General features: G+C 43.5%; 1 protein-coding gene across 4 annotated transcripts in view; it reads right to left on the bottom strand.

Moving 5' to 3' along the window:
* Positions 1-16,782, bottom strand: part of TOM1L2 (target of myb1 like 2 membrane trafficking protein) — a 562,608-nt gene that overhangs the window by 78,853 nt on the left and 466,973 nt on the right. For all 4 annotated transcript variants that reach the window (XM_086940832.1, XM_086940834.1, XM_086940831.1 and 1 more), the window contains exons 11-12: positions 14,419-14,536; positions 12,494-12,569 (exon numbers count right to left, since the gene is read on the bottom strand). In XM_086940832.1, coding sequence (XP_086796958.1) covers positions 12,494-12,569; positions 14,419-14,536 — 194 coding nt within the window. The remainder of the gene's footprint in view (positions 1-12,493; positions 12,570-14,418; positions 14,537-16,782) is intronic.

Below are 16,782 nucleotides of genomic sequence, written 5' to 3'. Positions count from 1 at the left end.
TTGGTCGGTGCAATATATATATAACCCACGGTGCATTTTTTCAACTTTCACGATGTAGACATTGACTGCAAAGTGTGTTGAACAGTAACAGTACATGAGAAAGTGATTTGAATGATTTTTAGTGGAGGAGTGTGGCTCAATGGTTAGAGCGGCAGACCCTGATGCAGAGTTCTGGTCCGGGACCAGGGTTCAATTCCCGCCTCGGCGGGTCTTGGGCTCATAATTCCTCAGACCTGATTTCTCAGCAGATGAACTGTGTTTCGGTGAGAATCGCCCCTCCTGCTACATCCTGCTGTCTCTCAGCTCTCACTGAAAAACTCGTGCTGTGCACTGCTTTGCACGTAAATTTCGTGCAGCGCTGCTCGCCGATTTATCTGAGGCGCCTCGCCTTATATAAATCGGTGTGCACAAGATCACACGCTTTCTCTTTGCCTTCTGGGGAAGCCGGGATAATTAACCGCAAGCCCACTTCTAAAATTAGGCTGGGCTTTTCGGGGTTGGTATGTGCGTGTGGGCCACCGATACTCAGCCCACTCGGCTTCGGGTGCTTTCACTTTCGCCGGTGCTAGCTGCGGCGCCTCCGAGGGGGCGGCATTTCCCGTCTGAGGCCGTGGGAAGAGGAGTCGGATCCCCGGGCGCGGGGACGGTGCCAGGACCCGGGATGGACGCGTGCGCGCTGACCGACGACCTGCCGGCGGTGGGCAGTCTGTCCAGCCGGGCAGCTCAGCTCAGGTGGTACTCGGAGTAGGAGGGCGCAGCACAGAGACTGCCACCGGGTAAGCAGGGCGGGAAGGAGGGAGGTACCATGCCCCCTGCACTCACACTGAAGCCCCCACCCGGGCCTGGGGAGTTCTCCAAGCAATGGAACCACCTTTGCATTCTGGTGCTTGTGGGTTTAGTTTTCTTGAGGGACGTCACAAGAAAAATGGATGCTCCCCACTTGGAACGGATCCGAAGAAACACTGAACCAGCGGGTGGGGTCGACACTAGCCCGGGGAGCAGGGTGTGGGACCGTCTTTCTTTAGTCCTTCCAGTTCTCGATTATTGTCTTTTTCCATCCTTCCTTCCATTTTTCTTTCTCTCATCTTTTTCTCAGTCCTCTTCCACCAATTCATCCTTCTTTCCTTCTATTATTTTGTGCCTGTCTTTTCCCCTCCTTCCTTCCATCCATAATTCATCCATCCTTCTTTTCTCCATCCGCCAGTCTCTCCACCCCTCTTTCCTTCCCTCCATCATCTGACCTGCTCCCCTTCCTTCTCCATATCCACCCTTCTCTCAGGCATCCCTCACTTCTCCATTGATACATCTGTCCCTCTCTCCTCCCACCCAGCCATCCCTAGCTCCATCCACCCACTCATCTGTGTCTGTCCCTCTGTCCACCCTTCTCTCATCCACCCCTTCAATCTAAACTCTTTCCATTTGTCCCCTGTCCGTCGATCCATCCTTCTCTCCATCCACCTACCCCCCTCACCTCTTATCACCCTCTCCGTCCATGCTTCCCTCCATCCACCTACCTACCTCTCCTCTCTATCCATGCTTCCCTGCAGCCACCTACCCCTCTACCTCTCATCCTCCTCTCCGTCCATGCTTCCCTCCATCCACCTACCTACCCCTCTACCTCTTATCATCCTCTCCATCCATGCTTCCCTTCATCCACCTACCCCTCTGCTTCTCATCCTCCTCTTCGTCCATGCTTCCCTCCTCCACCTACCCCTCTACCTCTCATCATTCTCTCCGCCCATGCTTCCCTCTATCCACGTACCTCTCTACATCTCATCCTCCTCCCCGTTCATGCTTCCCTCTATCCACCTACCCTTCTATCTCTTAGCCTCCTCGTCGGCCATGCTTCCCTTCATCCACCTACCCCTCTGCTTCTCATCCTCTCTTCGTCCATGCTTCCCTCCTCCACCTACCCCTCTACCTCTCATCCTCCTCTCCATCCATGCTTCCCTCTATCCACCTACCCTTCTACCTCTCATCCTCCTCTCCGTTCATGCTTCCCTCTATCCACCTACACCTCTACTCCTTATCATGATCTCCATCCATGCTTCCCTCCATCCACCTACCCCTCTACTCCTTATCATGATCTCCATCCATGCTTCCCTCCATCCACCTACCCTTCTACCTCTTATCATCCTCTCTATCCATGCTTCCCTCCATCCACCTACCCTTCTATCTCTTTGCCTCCTCTTCGGCCATGCTTCCCTTCATCTACCTACCCCTCTGCTTCTCATCCTCTTCTTCCTCCATGCTTCCCTCCATCCATCTACCCCTCTACCTCTCCTCCTCCTCTTCATCCATACTTCCCTCTATCCACCTACCCTTCTACCTCTCATCCTCCTCTGTCTATGCTTCCCTCATTCACCTACCCTTCTATCTCTCATACTCCTCTCCGTCCATGCTTCCCTGCATCCACATACTCTTCTGTCTCTTATCCTCCTCCGTGTCCATGCTTCCCTTCATTTAACTGAGAATCCCTAAACCAGTTCACCTGCCAGTGCTCGAGCACAGCTTGCTACTTTGCGGCGACGCCTTTGACCCACCTCAGCGTGGACTTCCACTCTCATGTTAGATATCTATGTAAACTCTGTAAAGCAGGCAGATATCTGAATAAGCCTGCCCTTTATTCTTGGCCTCTGTTTTGCAGTTACCACCTTCCACATAATGAAGGCCTGAAGGTCACCACAAAGTCTAAATGTGAACAGATCAGCTGGCTGCAAGGGCCCATTTATATTGTGGTTTCAGATGGGCTGAGAGGATCTGGAGTGCCTGGCGAGTATTTGGGTTAAGGATCTTCTTCGATAGTGTACTGAGCGCAGCCGTTAAACAGGTAAATCATATTTATGTATAGCTCAGGGTAAATGGCATTCAAATGGATGAAAATAATTTCAAATCAGAGCTCGAAAATTAAATTAGGAGTTGTACGTACCCATTGTGACTAATGGGTTATAAAGAGTCCAGCTCAACGTAAATTAAATTCAGCAATATCTAGTGGCATTTGACAGTCACTGGATGGCTATGAAGAAAGCCGATTTGGGTACAGGTTATTCTTGAAATGACAAGAGCATGTGGACAGGTCAGCTGACTGCGACAATAGCTGTAATGTAAGTTGCTTCCAATATCTTCCCCAACTGGACTTTGAACACCTCATCCGCGCAGAGTTTTTTTCACCATCTGGATGGCGGTAACAGTCTCACCGCCTGAATCAGTTCCTCTTCCGGGTATCTCGCGCTCTCCAGTGACGCCGAGATTGATGGATTGAATACAGACTGCGCAGAATGATAACTAATGCACACCAGAAGGGTCTGGTATCCTCTGTGGATGAGATCTAAAGCCCTGTGACTCGCATTAAATGTAGCATACTTCTGCTCTGTGTGGGGGGGGGCTCTGTGTGGGTGTATGTGTGGAGGGCGCTGTGTGGTTGTGTGGGGGGGCGCTGTGTGTGTTTGTGGGGGGGCTCTCTGTGGGTGTTTGTGTGTGGCATTTGCGAGAGATTAAGCTATTGGCATTGTAAATGACAATGCCATTTATTTATGTTAAAAAAAACAAATAAAAATAATGTCAAGAGCAATGCCAATAGCTCTAACTTTAACAAAGGCGAAACCATTGCATTGTAAATGCTTGTTTATACCCTGCTTTTAGGCACTAATGCTGCCCTCAAAGACTTAATGATCATGAGTACCTGAAGTTGAGCCTGAATATGGTTAACCTCACGTAGGTCAGCCTTGGAACTATACATATATATATATATATATATATATATATATATATATATATATATATATATATATATATATAATTATTAAGTTATTTATTGGCTTCCGTGTAATCTTTGATCGCTTCTGAGATCTCTACTCTAGTGGCTACATCTTGCAATATACTGCACCCTTTTCTCCTTCCATGGGATACATTTATCTATTTTGATCCATACTAGGACACGCTTACCACCCATTCCTTGCTTGCTTGATACAAATATTGTGTCTGTTCTAGAATATGTGCAGTTTACCGCCCAGTAGAAGTATTACTCACCTTGATGTTTTGACCCTCACAAATCTAAAAGCCCCAGTTCTTAAGTCACTCTTTCACATCTCCTGGGATGTTTCCAATTGTGCCTTTTGCTGAATTTGATCTAGCACTGTCCTTTCCTCAACAAGAAGGAAGTTACTAACAAGGATAAGACTGCTCTAGATATTGTTGTCTCCAAGAATGGATTCTGTTAATGAATTGGCATTTGAAGGACCACTATTGTCACCTCTTCCCCCCACATTTACCATTTGATTATTGCAGATCTACTCATTAATGTTTGAAAATCTAATGTAGTTGAGAGAACCTGAGAGCAAAATAACCACACCCCATGGATAGTGGTGCTTGAAAATGGGTGTTGTTTACACTTAAATCTATCCGAATCCCCAGACTGTAAATGGGCTCCTGCAAAACGAATGCATCCTCACTCACAGACGCCAGCTAGTCGAGTATTCACAAGTGTTTCAAAAGGGCATTAAGACGCATCAAATTTTGCAACTAACTTAAGCAACATATATTAACTAGCCCTCCACTAGGCTCTGCTTTCACTCCTTTTCTCTGGATGAGTCCAGGTTCCTTCCTCAGTCCCAGTTTAGCATTATTTTACCTTCCTCGGGTCTGGACTCAAAGCATCTGCTGTCAGGCTGATCCAAGATTATCTCCAATGGTTCTCCTTGCAGGTATCACTGCTTACTGCTCTGAAGTAGTTTCATGATTCATGTTGGTTGTTGTTTGAATTTCTATTGCTGGAACAGACATGTTGTATAGATTGATGTCTCTGTCATTGCTCCTTTGAATGAAGCTTCCGTGCAGTCTTGAGATCTCGGCTGTTTTTCGACTTCACTGCCATACAGCCTTAATGGCACGAATCCTTAGGGGTTTGTGACCACAATGTTCACTGTCCCAGCACACTCACCCTGTTCAATTTTTTTTGTATGTATAAAGGTTTTTGTATCCCATAAACATCTGATCTAATTGGAATTATGGGTTACAGCAAAATCACTAATTTCTCATGAGTGGACAAACAAGGCATCATAGGTGTAGCCAGTAAGCACATGTACTATTGTACAATGAGAAGAAAACATGGGAATTCATTAATCTTGTCAAGAAAAAAGGAGTGCAGGACGAAATTAATGATAACTGTTAGGGAGGTGGCTTTTCCAACGTTCTGTGGCTTTAAAGAGTGGCATGACTTCCTTGCTCTGGTGGCGTGGCTTCAACAGATCAACATGGAATTTCTTGTGAGGTTCCCTGGGGGCATCAATGTCAATTAAATATCTGATGTCAATGATCTTCCACAAGATTTTGTTTGGGCTTCACCACTTGTCTGTCAGTGTTTAAGAGCAAATAGGCTTGTGAGTCTGGACCTTCTGGCTTTATCTAAAAATAAATGACTGTGTGCAACCGAAGAACAACTATGGTGTAGTTTACAGATATATCCCTACGCACACACCAGCAAGAGGTGGTAACCTATCTGCAACAGAAGCAGCACTGGTGTTCATGGTACTCTTTGCTCCCTCAGGTCTCACCGCAAGCCTCTACTCTTAAATGCCTTGTCTTGCTCCCTCTCTGTGTGTTCTCTTTTTTGACTATGCTTATGGATTTCAAGCTTTTTCACTTTAAAAATTGAATTTTTTTATCATCCTGGGCCTCTGCCATAAAAAAACTACACCTCTTTTCTTATTTCCAAGAGGTCATTTGAGGGAGGTCCCCAAGAAGGCTGAGTCTCAGTGAACAGCTACCCCACAGCCGTATAGGGGTGTTGATGTGTGGTCCTACCCTAGAAGGAAAAGATTAAACTGGTTCCTGACTGATTGGTCAGGGCTATTACCAGATTTGCAACGTAAATAACCTCTTCCATAGCCTGTGGAGCCAGGATATTGACAATTAACTAATGACCTTATTCGTGCCAGGGGGATTAATCCGCTTGGCCCTAAACATTCTTCACAGATGCTTCTTTAAAGTTCCTCAAAGCAGCATCCACCAACACGTGTATCAGAAATTTTAAACAACCTCCTAATAAAATGATTCAATTTTGTATGGCATTTAGCGTGTTTTTTAAGTTTGGTATCTAGTTATCCACCACTTGTCTACCAAGATGCAGCTTCTCATTAGGGTCTGGTGCATTGAACTGATACTGGGCAGTTTTCCTGGTGAGTACTGTCAGGGGTGTGCCGCTGCTTCAAGGCTGATCAATGGGGGAACTCCTGTATGTTAGAAAGTTGCATCTTTTTCTAATAATCAAACCATGAAATTGCGAATATGACAGCAGATCCAGATATCTGAGTTTTAAATTATTATGACAGAGGTCAACAACTCAAAATACAGCTGCATATGAAGGCAAGTAAAAGGCCAGTACTTTTCCTCTCTTGCATTGAAACCTCGCCCAATCCCCATTAGATTATTACATATGCCTTTTCTTTTTAGATCTGCGAAGAGAAAAACAGTATCCATAGAAAGAATGTGTACAGGTGCAGTGATAAACCGCTAGTGCAGATGGTCATTAATACTCCTAACGTTATTACACACTGTTAAGCAACTGCTGGGAAAGTGGAAGGGAATCGTATTAGTAATGAGACTATTTTAATTTGGGTTAATTATTAAATCAGGATCTGGTTAAACCAAGGGTGAGTGTTTGACAGGGGCAGAAAAAGACGAAGATTCCAACCAAGACAGTCTGAAATGTACATTGGATTCAATTGGAACGCTGCAGTATCTCTTTTTCCATTTTGGATAACCACAAGCCAAGCAAATAGTGTGATCATGTTCAATCCATGAGGAAGGGTACAGTGCACAGAAACTGCAGCTCATGCTACTGAATTTGATGGAGCTAGTTTAATGCATTTAAAAGTACAAGAGACAAGCAGGGACTATTCCTGAGACGGAGGAAATACTATTATCAAGGATTTATATTAACCGGCACATAGTTGTTATATATGTATGCAGAATTTGCCATTGTCAAAATGTCCAAGACACAATCTGTCCATTTAGAATCTATAAAAAATGACCAGATAAGTACATTATTTTTAAATTGTGTAGACGTTTAGGACCATATTGCGCAGATCACTGTAGTCCGGCCAAATCGGAATATTAGCGATTGCCGTCAATCTACACTTTTGCTTTCCCTTTTAATGTTAAAAGATAGAAGTATTGCAAAAGCTTATATTATAGACAATTGCATTTAGTATTCATATTTTTAAAATATCTGTGGTGAACAAATACCACGTCAAAAAATAAAACCATTTAAATGTCCCTTCTCTGGTTGAAAAATTCAACATGTCTGTACCATGCGTTTATCCTGGAGAAGTCGACACTGCATTAGTGAATCAAGACAGTAAAAGGAACATAAAATAGGGATCAATGGCATAAAGTTGTGCAGGTAACTGCTGTCTAATCCGCAAAGAACAAGGAATCAGGCAGTGTATGGATCTTTTCTGAATTTTACAAGAAGATTGTTGCATGGCTGTTGAGCTCAAGTATTTGGAAAACGGTGCAAGCCTTGATTTAATTGGAGAATATAGTCCTTGTACTGTCTGGAAGTTGGAGGATGGGGAGACGGGGAAAATGTAAAGGTGGTGGGATAGTTACTCTAGGACAGTATTCAAGGTTCACCAACAGGGAAGTTAAGGTTTTAGTGGTGAAACTCTCACCATTCCTTGGGCAATAAGCCATGTGTCTATAGGTTCCATGCTTGGCGTCCCTTGCCTCTGCATCAACAACAGAAAATCCCACAAGAGTGTGAAAAGATATCAGTACTCGTCTTAAAGGAGGATATGATCAACACAGCAGCAACAATAGCGAAAACACATGCATAATGTATTGTTAACCTTGTCTAATCCAAGGTGGAAAGAAGTTCTTTCTTTGAACCTCCGCCCAACAATTCAGAGAATGCGTGAGTATTAGAGTTCTTTGATATGAGACATTTTCTTTTTATTTTGTTTCCCTCCACAGACTTCTCACCTAGAACCTTTGACTTCACCTTGGTTACTGGTGCATCAAACCCTGCATACCCTCAAAAAAGTGGGACACCCAACTGGTCTAATCCCTTAAAACGTTTGAGTGGACTGAGCCTGCACAGGTGGGCGGCATATAAAGTCCAATTAATTTTTCCTAAACTAAGTAAATCTATCCAATGTATAAAATATGTTCTATCTAACCAAATCAATCAACAATTCCCTGCTCTAGATGAGCTTCTGGCAGCAGGTTGTTTCCTTTATCATGCTGATGCACTCTTGCTGCTACAGGCACGTCATACCTAACCTGCACATCACTTCCACGAAGGTGCTGTAAAGTTTCCTTGGTGACACACTAGAATTACAATTGTCTCTATACACAGGAACACAGGATTACCTGAAAATTATCTGGAGCACACCAGAGGAGTTTGTATAATCATTTTGTCACTTATCAAGCGAACAGTCCAAAAATGGTAAAGTTTATTAAAGGCTCTAGATATAGACCCCGTTTCTTTGTTGGGTTGGTGCCACCTCATGGCGCTGGAGAGTCCCTATTAGGGAAACGTTTTCTAGACCAGTTAAACTAATGCAAAGGAGTATTTGCACAATTAGGAACCTATGGGAAGATGTAGCCATCACATTTCTTGCTACAGAGCAGTTTGATACTGCCAGCAGCGACTTGTTGAACTTAGCCTAGACACACCGATAAAACTGGAAAAGCCTCATACAAATGCCAGTTCAAAATACTCAGGAGATTTTACTCTCCACTAGACCTTGCTACTTGATTTCTCAAGGTCTATCTGACCCTTTGGAAGCTGGCAACAGCTTTTTTTGTATGTAGAAGTAACTGCTATGCTTCTAACAGACCAGGACCTGTTCTAACATTTAAACAAAACATATGGTCTGATACCCGACTCATATTTTTATATTAACTTTGCTTACTTGCTGGTCAAAGTCCTTGAAATATGTAAATTCCTCTCCGCAATATACCCATCAGAAACTTGAAGGAATACAAGGTAAACTACTCAATGTTATACAGATCAAAGGGAGAGAGAGGACTAGATAGGCTAGTCCGGATCCCCTGGGTTATATATGTAAATCAATAGGGACTAGCTAATTTTAGGGAGAGTATAAGGGACTCAAGTACGTCAGACAATATAGGTAAGGAAAAACGCTGTTTTCCTTATAAAGCCCTCACCCACCGACCTAGTCGGTGGCATGCTTCATCATCGGGCCCACCACAGTGGCACTGAATGTGCCCCGGGTGTGCTTCAACGCCAGGTGACTGCGGAGCTGGTATATTGCTGAGTGTGCAGTGAAGGAGTGAGATCAGTGAAGTTTAAAATGCTATACAAGAGATCCCAGCACCCGAGGGTTAGCAAATTTTAATAGACTGGGTCTCTGTTAGCAGGTTAAAAAGGCAAAAGGACGTAAATAGGAGTGTTATGATGACCTCCAGCGTCCAGTGTGGTCTACATGTTTCAGCCAGTGCCTTTATATTCTAAGCTGGCTTTCCTCAGGACCAATAGGATAAGTGAAATGGTGCAAAATAAATTATAATAAACTATATTAAGTGGTTGTGTTATTTTCTTTTTTATGTGTTGCGCACGCTAAGGCGCTGTAACTGTTAGAGGGGGATTCCCTCAAGCTTTGTCTGTGTTTTCTGGTACAAAGCCTCATGGGTCGCCTGGCAGAGAAAGAGACCGAGTAGTTCGGTCTGGTTCCTCCTTGGACCTATTCGTCCTTCCGCGGCGCCCGGTTCGAACCGGGCGCCGCGGAAGGACGAATAGGTCCAAGGAGGAACCAGACCGAACTACTCGGTCTCTTTCTCTGCCAGGCGACCCATGAGACAAAGCTTGAGGTTGAGGGAATCCCCCTCTAATATAAAGGCACTGGCTGAAACATGTAGACCACACTGGACGCTGGAGGTCATCATAACACTCCTATTTACGTCCTTTTGCCTTTTTAACCACTGTGGTGGGCCCGATGATGAAGCATGCCACCGACTAGGTCGGTGGGTGAGGGCTTTATAAGGAAAACAGCGTTTTTCCTTACCTATATTGTCTGACGTACTTGAGTCCCTTATACTCTCCCTAAAATTAGCTAGTCCCTATTGATTTACATAAACTACTCAATGTATCAGCAACACCCTAACAACCTGACAAACACATTCTCAAAAATAGATGACATGCTAAATCTGTGCTCAACCAAAATATATCTTGCGGTGAAGAGTAAAAGTCCCTATACAACCTAAAAGAATTTGTCAACAACTACTTTTAAGGGTACAGGGATGCTAAATGATTGATACTTCTCAACCGTAGAAGTCGGAAAGAAAACTCACTCTACATTTCTTCAAGTTCCACCAGTTAAGTAACCATCGGTGATATACATAACATTAATTGGGAAATATTCATCTAGAGCAGGCTGGGGTACAGAAAGAATGACTACACAGTGAGAATACCGAGAATTACTACAGAGCCATTAAGGACATTTATGAAATTATGGCATATGGAAAAATTAAAAAGGGTTCTTCTGTCTAGAGTCACACCAAGGTAATAGAAGCAAACCTGGACATGTCCATGTTGTAATATTTTGTAATACTGCAGTTCTAAGACTTTTGTGTTGCAGCAAGTTACAAATTGATGACCTTTACCTACAATTATTGCCCATGTGCAATAAAAACACGGATTGCACTGAGGTGACTTCTTGAAAGTTTCACTAAGGTCACACACTCATCTGTCACACCTGGGACACTTGCCAGACTTAGACTGCCATGCCGTGAACCCCACTTGAGATAATAAACGTACAGTGGGACACACCCAATATACGCACTTCAACCTTTGCAATGCCAAGTAATTCAGACAACGGTCTTCCTCTCCTGAGGTTCAATAGTCTATTGTGAAGTGGTACGTGTTCACACACTTTGAACTTTCATACTTATTCCAGATCATATTTCTTTATTTGGTCTGATCTCAGGGACTGCAAATAGCTGGAACTGTGACAGTCCACTAGTGTGGCAGCATGTAGACCTGAAACATAAAAGATGCACACTTGTGTCGCTTCAGGAGCAGCCTTGCCACATGTGCAATCTAAATTGACTCCTCAGGGATTTATGAACATCTTCCCAAATATTTATGCTGCTCATTTGTAATCAAATGCTGGTTCGGACGTTTGAACATTTCTGCATTGTACAACATTCAAAATAATCTGCACTACAAGCAGCACCATGGGCAGGCTACAGATGTTGTTGGAGAACTCTGTACAGATGGCTCTACCTATTCTCTTATCAAGAGAACAGATAATTTAGTGCTAACCCCACAAACACTTCTCAACTGGGTGCCATTATATGAATAGCTTTTGACCGACAGGAGGTAATGATGGTAGCTAGAAATCTAAGCTCCTTTTTTCAAAGAGTCTCGATCTACGAACAAAATCCCACTCTACACCACCCATGTTACAATAAACACAGACTCTCACATCACAGGCACATCATCTACTTCGGTTGTGAGTGTTAGCTAGCCACTTCTATTTCTCGTTTGGGGTTATTTTTTTTTAAGTTGACTAATTTTATAATTTGCGAACTCCTGCACTTGCAGTCTCATGAAGAGAACATTTAGTTTTCAGCTAATGTGTCTATTTACCAACTCAAATTTGTATGCTCAGAACCCTTTAACAAAATGAATCTTTCATGATTTTTCTAGCACATGATAACATTTCTCAAACAGGGAACTGCCACCTTGCAGTGCATTAAGTAAAAGTCATCTTTACTGTCTGTGTATAATTAATGGTAATTAGTAATGAGAACTATGACACTGTTTTTCTGTTGTTGTTTTAAGGCAAGTATCGACACAAAAAATAACTTTTCACCAAAGCTATTGTCAATGAAATACCCTTTACCTACCAGTTCTATTTAAAATACTACACCCAAAGAAACTGGATGGCTTTTATAGATTAAGTCAAAGTAACAGATTCCCTTAAGAGAAGATTTGGGCACTACAATAACATTTCCTTCGGACACTTGCCATCTACATAGGATACCAAAATTCTGTCTCAATTTGTCAGTTATGACAATAAGACTCATAAAAACGTCAGGCTCTAATCATTTTTTTTTCAGCCTAAACACAATTATTTCTTCAGCCTGCCTTATCCAGTCAAAAGTTCCAAAAGACATGTTTTGAAAAGTAAAAAAAAATCCCTGCGCTGCGTAGTTCACCATATTTCAAATACAAATAAAATGGCAAACACCATGACAATATGAAAGGAGAATGGTATGCAGAGTCAGCCTAGGGCTAAAACAAGAGACAATGGATCGTATGTGGTGATGGTGTTATGCAGTGAGGGTGGCCTGCTCAATCAGTATAGAGATGCTTCCTCTCGTAAACGATATGTGCTCATGGTACAACTGAAGCACACAGTGTATACTGTATGGGTTGGAAGGGTCAATTTAACTTTGGATTTAAAGTTTGCAGGCATAAACATTCTTGCAACACACGACAAGTCTGGGTAGAAACACTTACACCACCAGTATTGTGTTGCCGCACATCCAAAGCTGAGGCAAGTCCCCCCAGAGCCTGTGGATCTTCATAGGTTACACTGAAACAAGATCAAGAAGAGATCTTTTATCCCATGGAAAGGAAATAATGTGAAATATTGAAATATTGAGTTTATCAGAAACATAACCGGTGTAATAGTTCTTGGCCCTCTCATCCGGGATTAAGACTTCAAATATCAAATGTGACAACGCTTCTGGAGACTGAACTCCGTACACTCGACAAAAAATAAAAGTTCTGTAGTTTCAACCCTTTTTCACATCTGGTCCATATGGCTCTCGTGGCAGAGATGTACTTAGAAACATCCCTTCACTTGTTCGTGTTCCCTATAAGCACTACTTTAATGAGTCTCCCAATGGGCTTCTCATTCTTAGTGAATTTTACAATATTCTTATCAACTTTTACACGTGCATCAATTTAATAACTCTTAGCTTCCAAGTTCATTTCATTAGTTATTTAATTTTGTGCATAATGTTGTGACCAGAACCTATAATGCGTCTAGTGCCCTCCTCTCCCCCAATGCATGTTGGACTTTATGTGGGCCTTCGTTAGGGGGTGTCGGCACTCACTCCTGTGTGCATGTGCATCTCAGTGTTGCTCAAGTAAGTTGTGCAGAGATGAAAATGCCCTATTTTTGGAAGATGTAGACCTCTGGCAAAAGCAGGTTTCCAACCATGGGGACATGTATGCGGTGATCAGGAACCCTCACAATATCTTCTGTTGAACTGATGAGGTCCTAATGATTTTGCTGTTCACCTTCCACATCCTAGAGGAAGCTCTGATAATGAAAATAACAAGAACATAGAAGAGCAAGAACCTTTCTAAACTCCACCCTGAATCTCATGGGCAGCCAGCAGAAACTCCAAATGCAACACAGCAATATTGTCTCTTATGTCATGTTTTCTACCATAAAAAACATAGAAATACTACTTTAAATACTGAAGCAGAAAATACAGACATTAAACTTATCTTTGGTTTTTATTTATTTGCCAATCCTTGTTTTCCCCAGTGCAGTTTTCAAGGTGTTGCTACATGTAAAGCAAGGTAAGCAGGCACTTTAGGCATGTCTGGACAACAAAAGATGCCCAGCATTCCTGGCCGCTCAATACACTATAGGATCATACACAAAGATGATCACCAATCATGTCTTGCACATCTCAAGACAACAACTGGAGTCATCTAGCAGGGACCACAAGCACTGCCATACCCATCCAGACACTCAGGGCAACATACTGATATGCTAAGAGGACCACAACCTGTACCCAATAAGTCTCAAAACTTCATAAAGAAGCAGTGCTGGAGGGGAACTCAATAACCCAAATTCTATTGTCATATAAAATAGAGAAACTAATACAAAGAGGACTACAAACCGACTCCTTTTGTTTCTTATTAACAATCAACATATAACCAGCTCAATTGCACAACGGATAGCCCTCCTTAGATTTCAAGATGATGCAGTAAGATAGGGCATAGAGTGGAGCATAGGCAGCATCCTACTTTACTGGCAATGAAAGAAAGTGGAACTGTTCTGGTGGCAGAACAATGTGCATAACAATGCGCATAGGCCTTTAAATATGGTTCACAGACAGCTTAGTGCTTTACTACTCATAACATAAGGAAGCAAATCTACAGCAGGGATGATATACAGCAATAGTCAGTGCTCGCTATGGGTAGACAGACGGACAAGTGGGTCATTAGCACCATTCGGCTCATAGGTGAAAACAAGACGACATGGAAGAACACAACCATAAGCATCCTGTTCTGAACAGAATATGAAATAGCAGCAGGCTTCAGAGGGGACAACAAAGATCACTGTTCTGAAGGACAAGCTTTTTAACATAGAAGAACATATCACCATGACTTTCCCTCAGTCCCTTTACTTGAGCACCTACTTCTTTCGCTGGTCGGCCAGGGAGTTGGTTCTTGTTTGTGCAAACATGTCAAAGTCATCTCGAGGGTTGCAGTGCTGGAGTGAACTTAGAGTGCCAGAGACGCTATTTGTACCCAATTCTACAATCAGAAAGAGATCACAACATGTAATTCATTATTGTTTATGTAAGATCACAAGATATAACTTGCAATAGCAAAACAAACAGCACCTTTAAGATCATTGAGTGGAAAGCTGTTAAAGACTCAATAGTTCAAATAAAGTCTAACACTAAAAGTTCTGCAATTCAGGCATCTGGACTAGCGCTCATGTTCAACATCAACAACAAAGCTTTTTTTTGGCACAACTAGAGCCTCCATTATGTGTAGGACAGTAGGGTTCAGATAAAAATTCCCTGAATCAGTTTTAGTCTTCCACAAAGTCATATCATGTACCTTAACAAGACACTGACAATAATGCAGGGAAAGACCAGATGATAATGCGCACAACCATGTCAAACCCAGCCAGGAGTTCTGCCCAGAAAAATGTATCAGTTGAGGGATGACAAAGACGAAAGAGAACAAGTCTGCTACAGAGGCCATATCACAGGAAAACGATTGTAAGTCAGGAGGGTAGGGCAACGCACCATACTCCTGTGTTGTTTCACTGTCAGTTTGTGGGCTCGGATTGTCATACTCCAATTTCCCTCTCATCACAAGATCGGCCCCCCTACTTCTATAGTTTCTCACAGTTTTTTTAATTTTTTTTATTAACATTTTATTGCAATCAGTAATAGCCACACAGTACAGCATTACAATGTAGTCCTTCTCAAGAACATACTTCTAGCCCGCTCACTTGGACACATTACACAGCCATTTTGCCAACAACCCTGAATGGGCAGGCGGCGTACATCCCTCATGACACAATAAAAGGCAGTTTTTTAGACATTAACACCCGGCTACTCCAGCATGTGACACCTGGACTTTCTCTGTGTACATCTGATCATTAGTGGGCTCGATCCCCTGCGTTCTGCCCTTACTGGCACCCCAGCAGCACACACCGACTACACGAACAACCCCGGCAGTGCCCCTCCCTTATTTTGAAGTAGTAGATGCAGTCCCCCCGGGCCTCAACCAATGCCAGCTGGCTCACTCACACTCTGGGCTACTCGATCACAGTCTTCCTCTTGTGCCTCGTCAGCCACCCTTGCAGCAGTCTGCACATAAGTAATATATAATCCCCCAAAATTCTTTGGTCTACTCCTGGGAGACAGCAACTCACTGTAATGTTCCGATTGCGTGGAACAGTACATCATATCTTGTGTCCACTGTCTTAGTGTTGGAACCGGCCCTCTCATCCAACATATAGCAACACGCCTTTTGGCTATAAGTAGCCCTATATCCACTAGTCTGCGCACTGCTCTAGGCAGGTCTTTCGAATATCCCAATAAAGCAAGCAACAGATCTGGTTTAATTTGACCTCTATCACCCTGCTCAGTTCCGCAAATACACTTTCCCAGAATGAATAGACTCCTGGACACAACCACGCCAAATGAAGAAAGTCCGCAACCGGCACTCTGCACCTTTCACATCTCGCCTCTTCTCGCAAGCCATACCTACACAATCGTTCAGGGGTATAGTATATTCTATTAAGATATTTAAAGTGGACCAGCCTGTGTCTACCATGCAACGAAACCTCCTTTGTCACGGTACAGCAATAAGCCCACCTGTCGTCGTCCAGTTGGACATCTAAGTCTCGCTGCCATGCAAGTCTGGCAGCTGTATATCTATGTGTTCTATGTGACATCGCTATCCTGTATATAGCTGTTACCATTTTCCTGGGTGATGTGCTTTTGATAACATAAGACAATTCCAGAATCTGACGGTTCTTCCAATCCTTCACCGAGTTGTGCCCTCAGGGAGCTCCTAACCCTATGGAATTGGAAACTAGTTAAAAGTGAGACTCTATTCAGCGTATTCGTTGCCTGCTCCTGTGTGCAAGCTGTCCCATTACGGAAGAGATCCCCTGCCACCTTCATGTTCAACTCTTGCAACGCCGTTAGGACTCCGCGCATGGCCTGAGCCATCTCATCCACTCTAGTGGCATAGTCGGGGAATACAACAATGCGCCCGCTTGATTCTGCAACAGCCAGTTCCACGCATGCCTAGTAGCATTCAAGGAATCCACTATACCCGTTGTGCGGTCTACAGGCTCCATTATTATAGCCGGTAATGGAAGGGGCTCTGCAAAGAGTCGCTCCATCCTCAGGTAGGGGCCGTCCGTCCCACCATGTATCCAAGCATGCAGCTGTGCAGCTTGCACCACCCTATAGTAAACTTCCAGATCCAGAGCACCCAGACCCCCCCAAGTGGCATGGCAGTGTGAGCAC

This window comes from Lissotriton vulgaris, chromosome 10, assembly GCF_964263255.1.
Source record: "Lissotriton vulgaris chromosome 10, aLisVul1.2, whole genome shotgun sequence".
In the NCBI taxonomy this organism is placed as follows: Eukaryota; Metazoa; Chordata; class Amphibia; order Caudata; family Salamandridae; genus Lissotriton; species Lissotriton vulgaris.
Note: the sequence above shows the minus strand (reverse complement) of the source record. Positions and strands in the feature narration are given on the sequence as shown.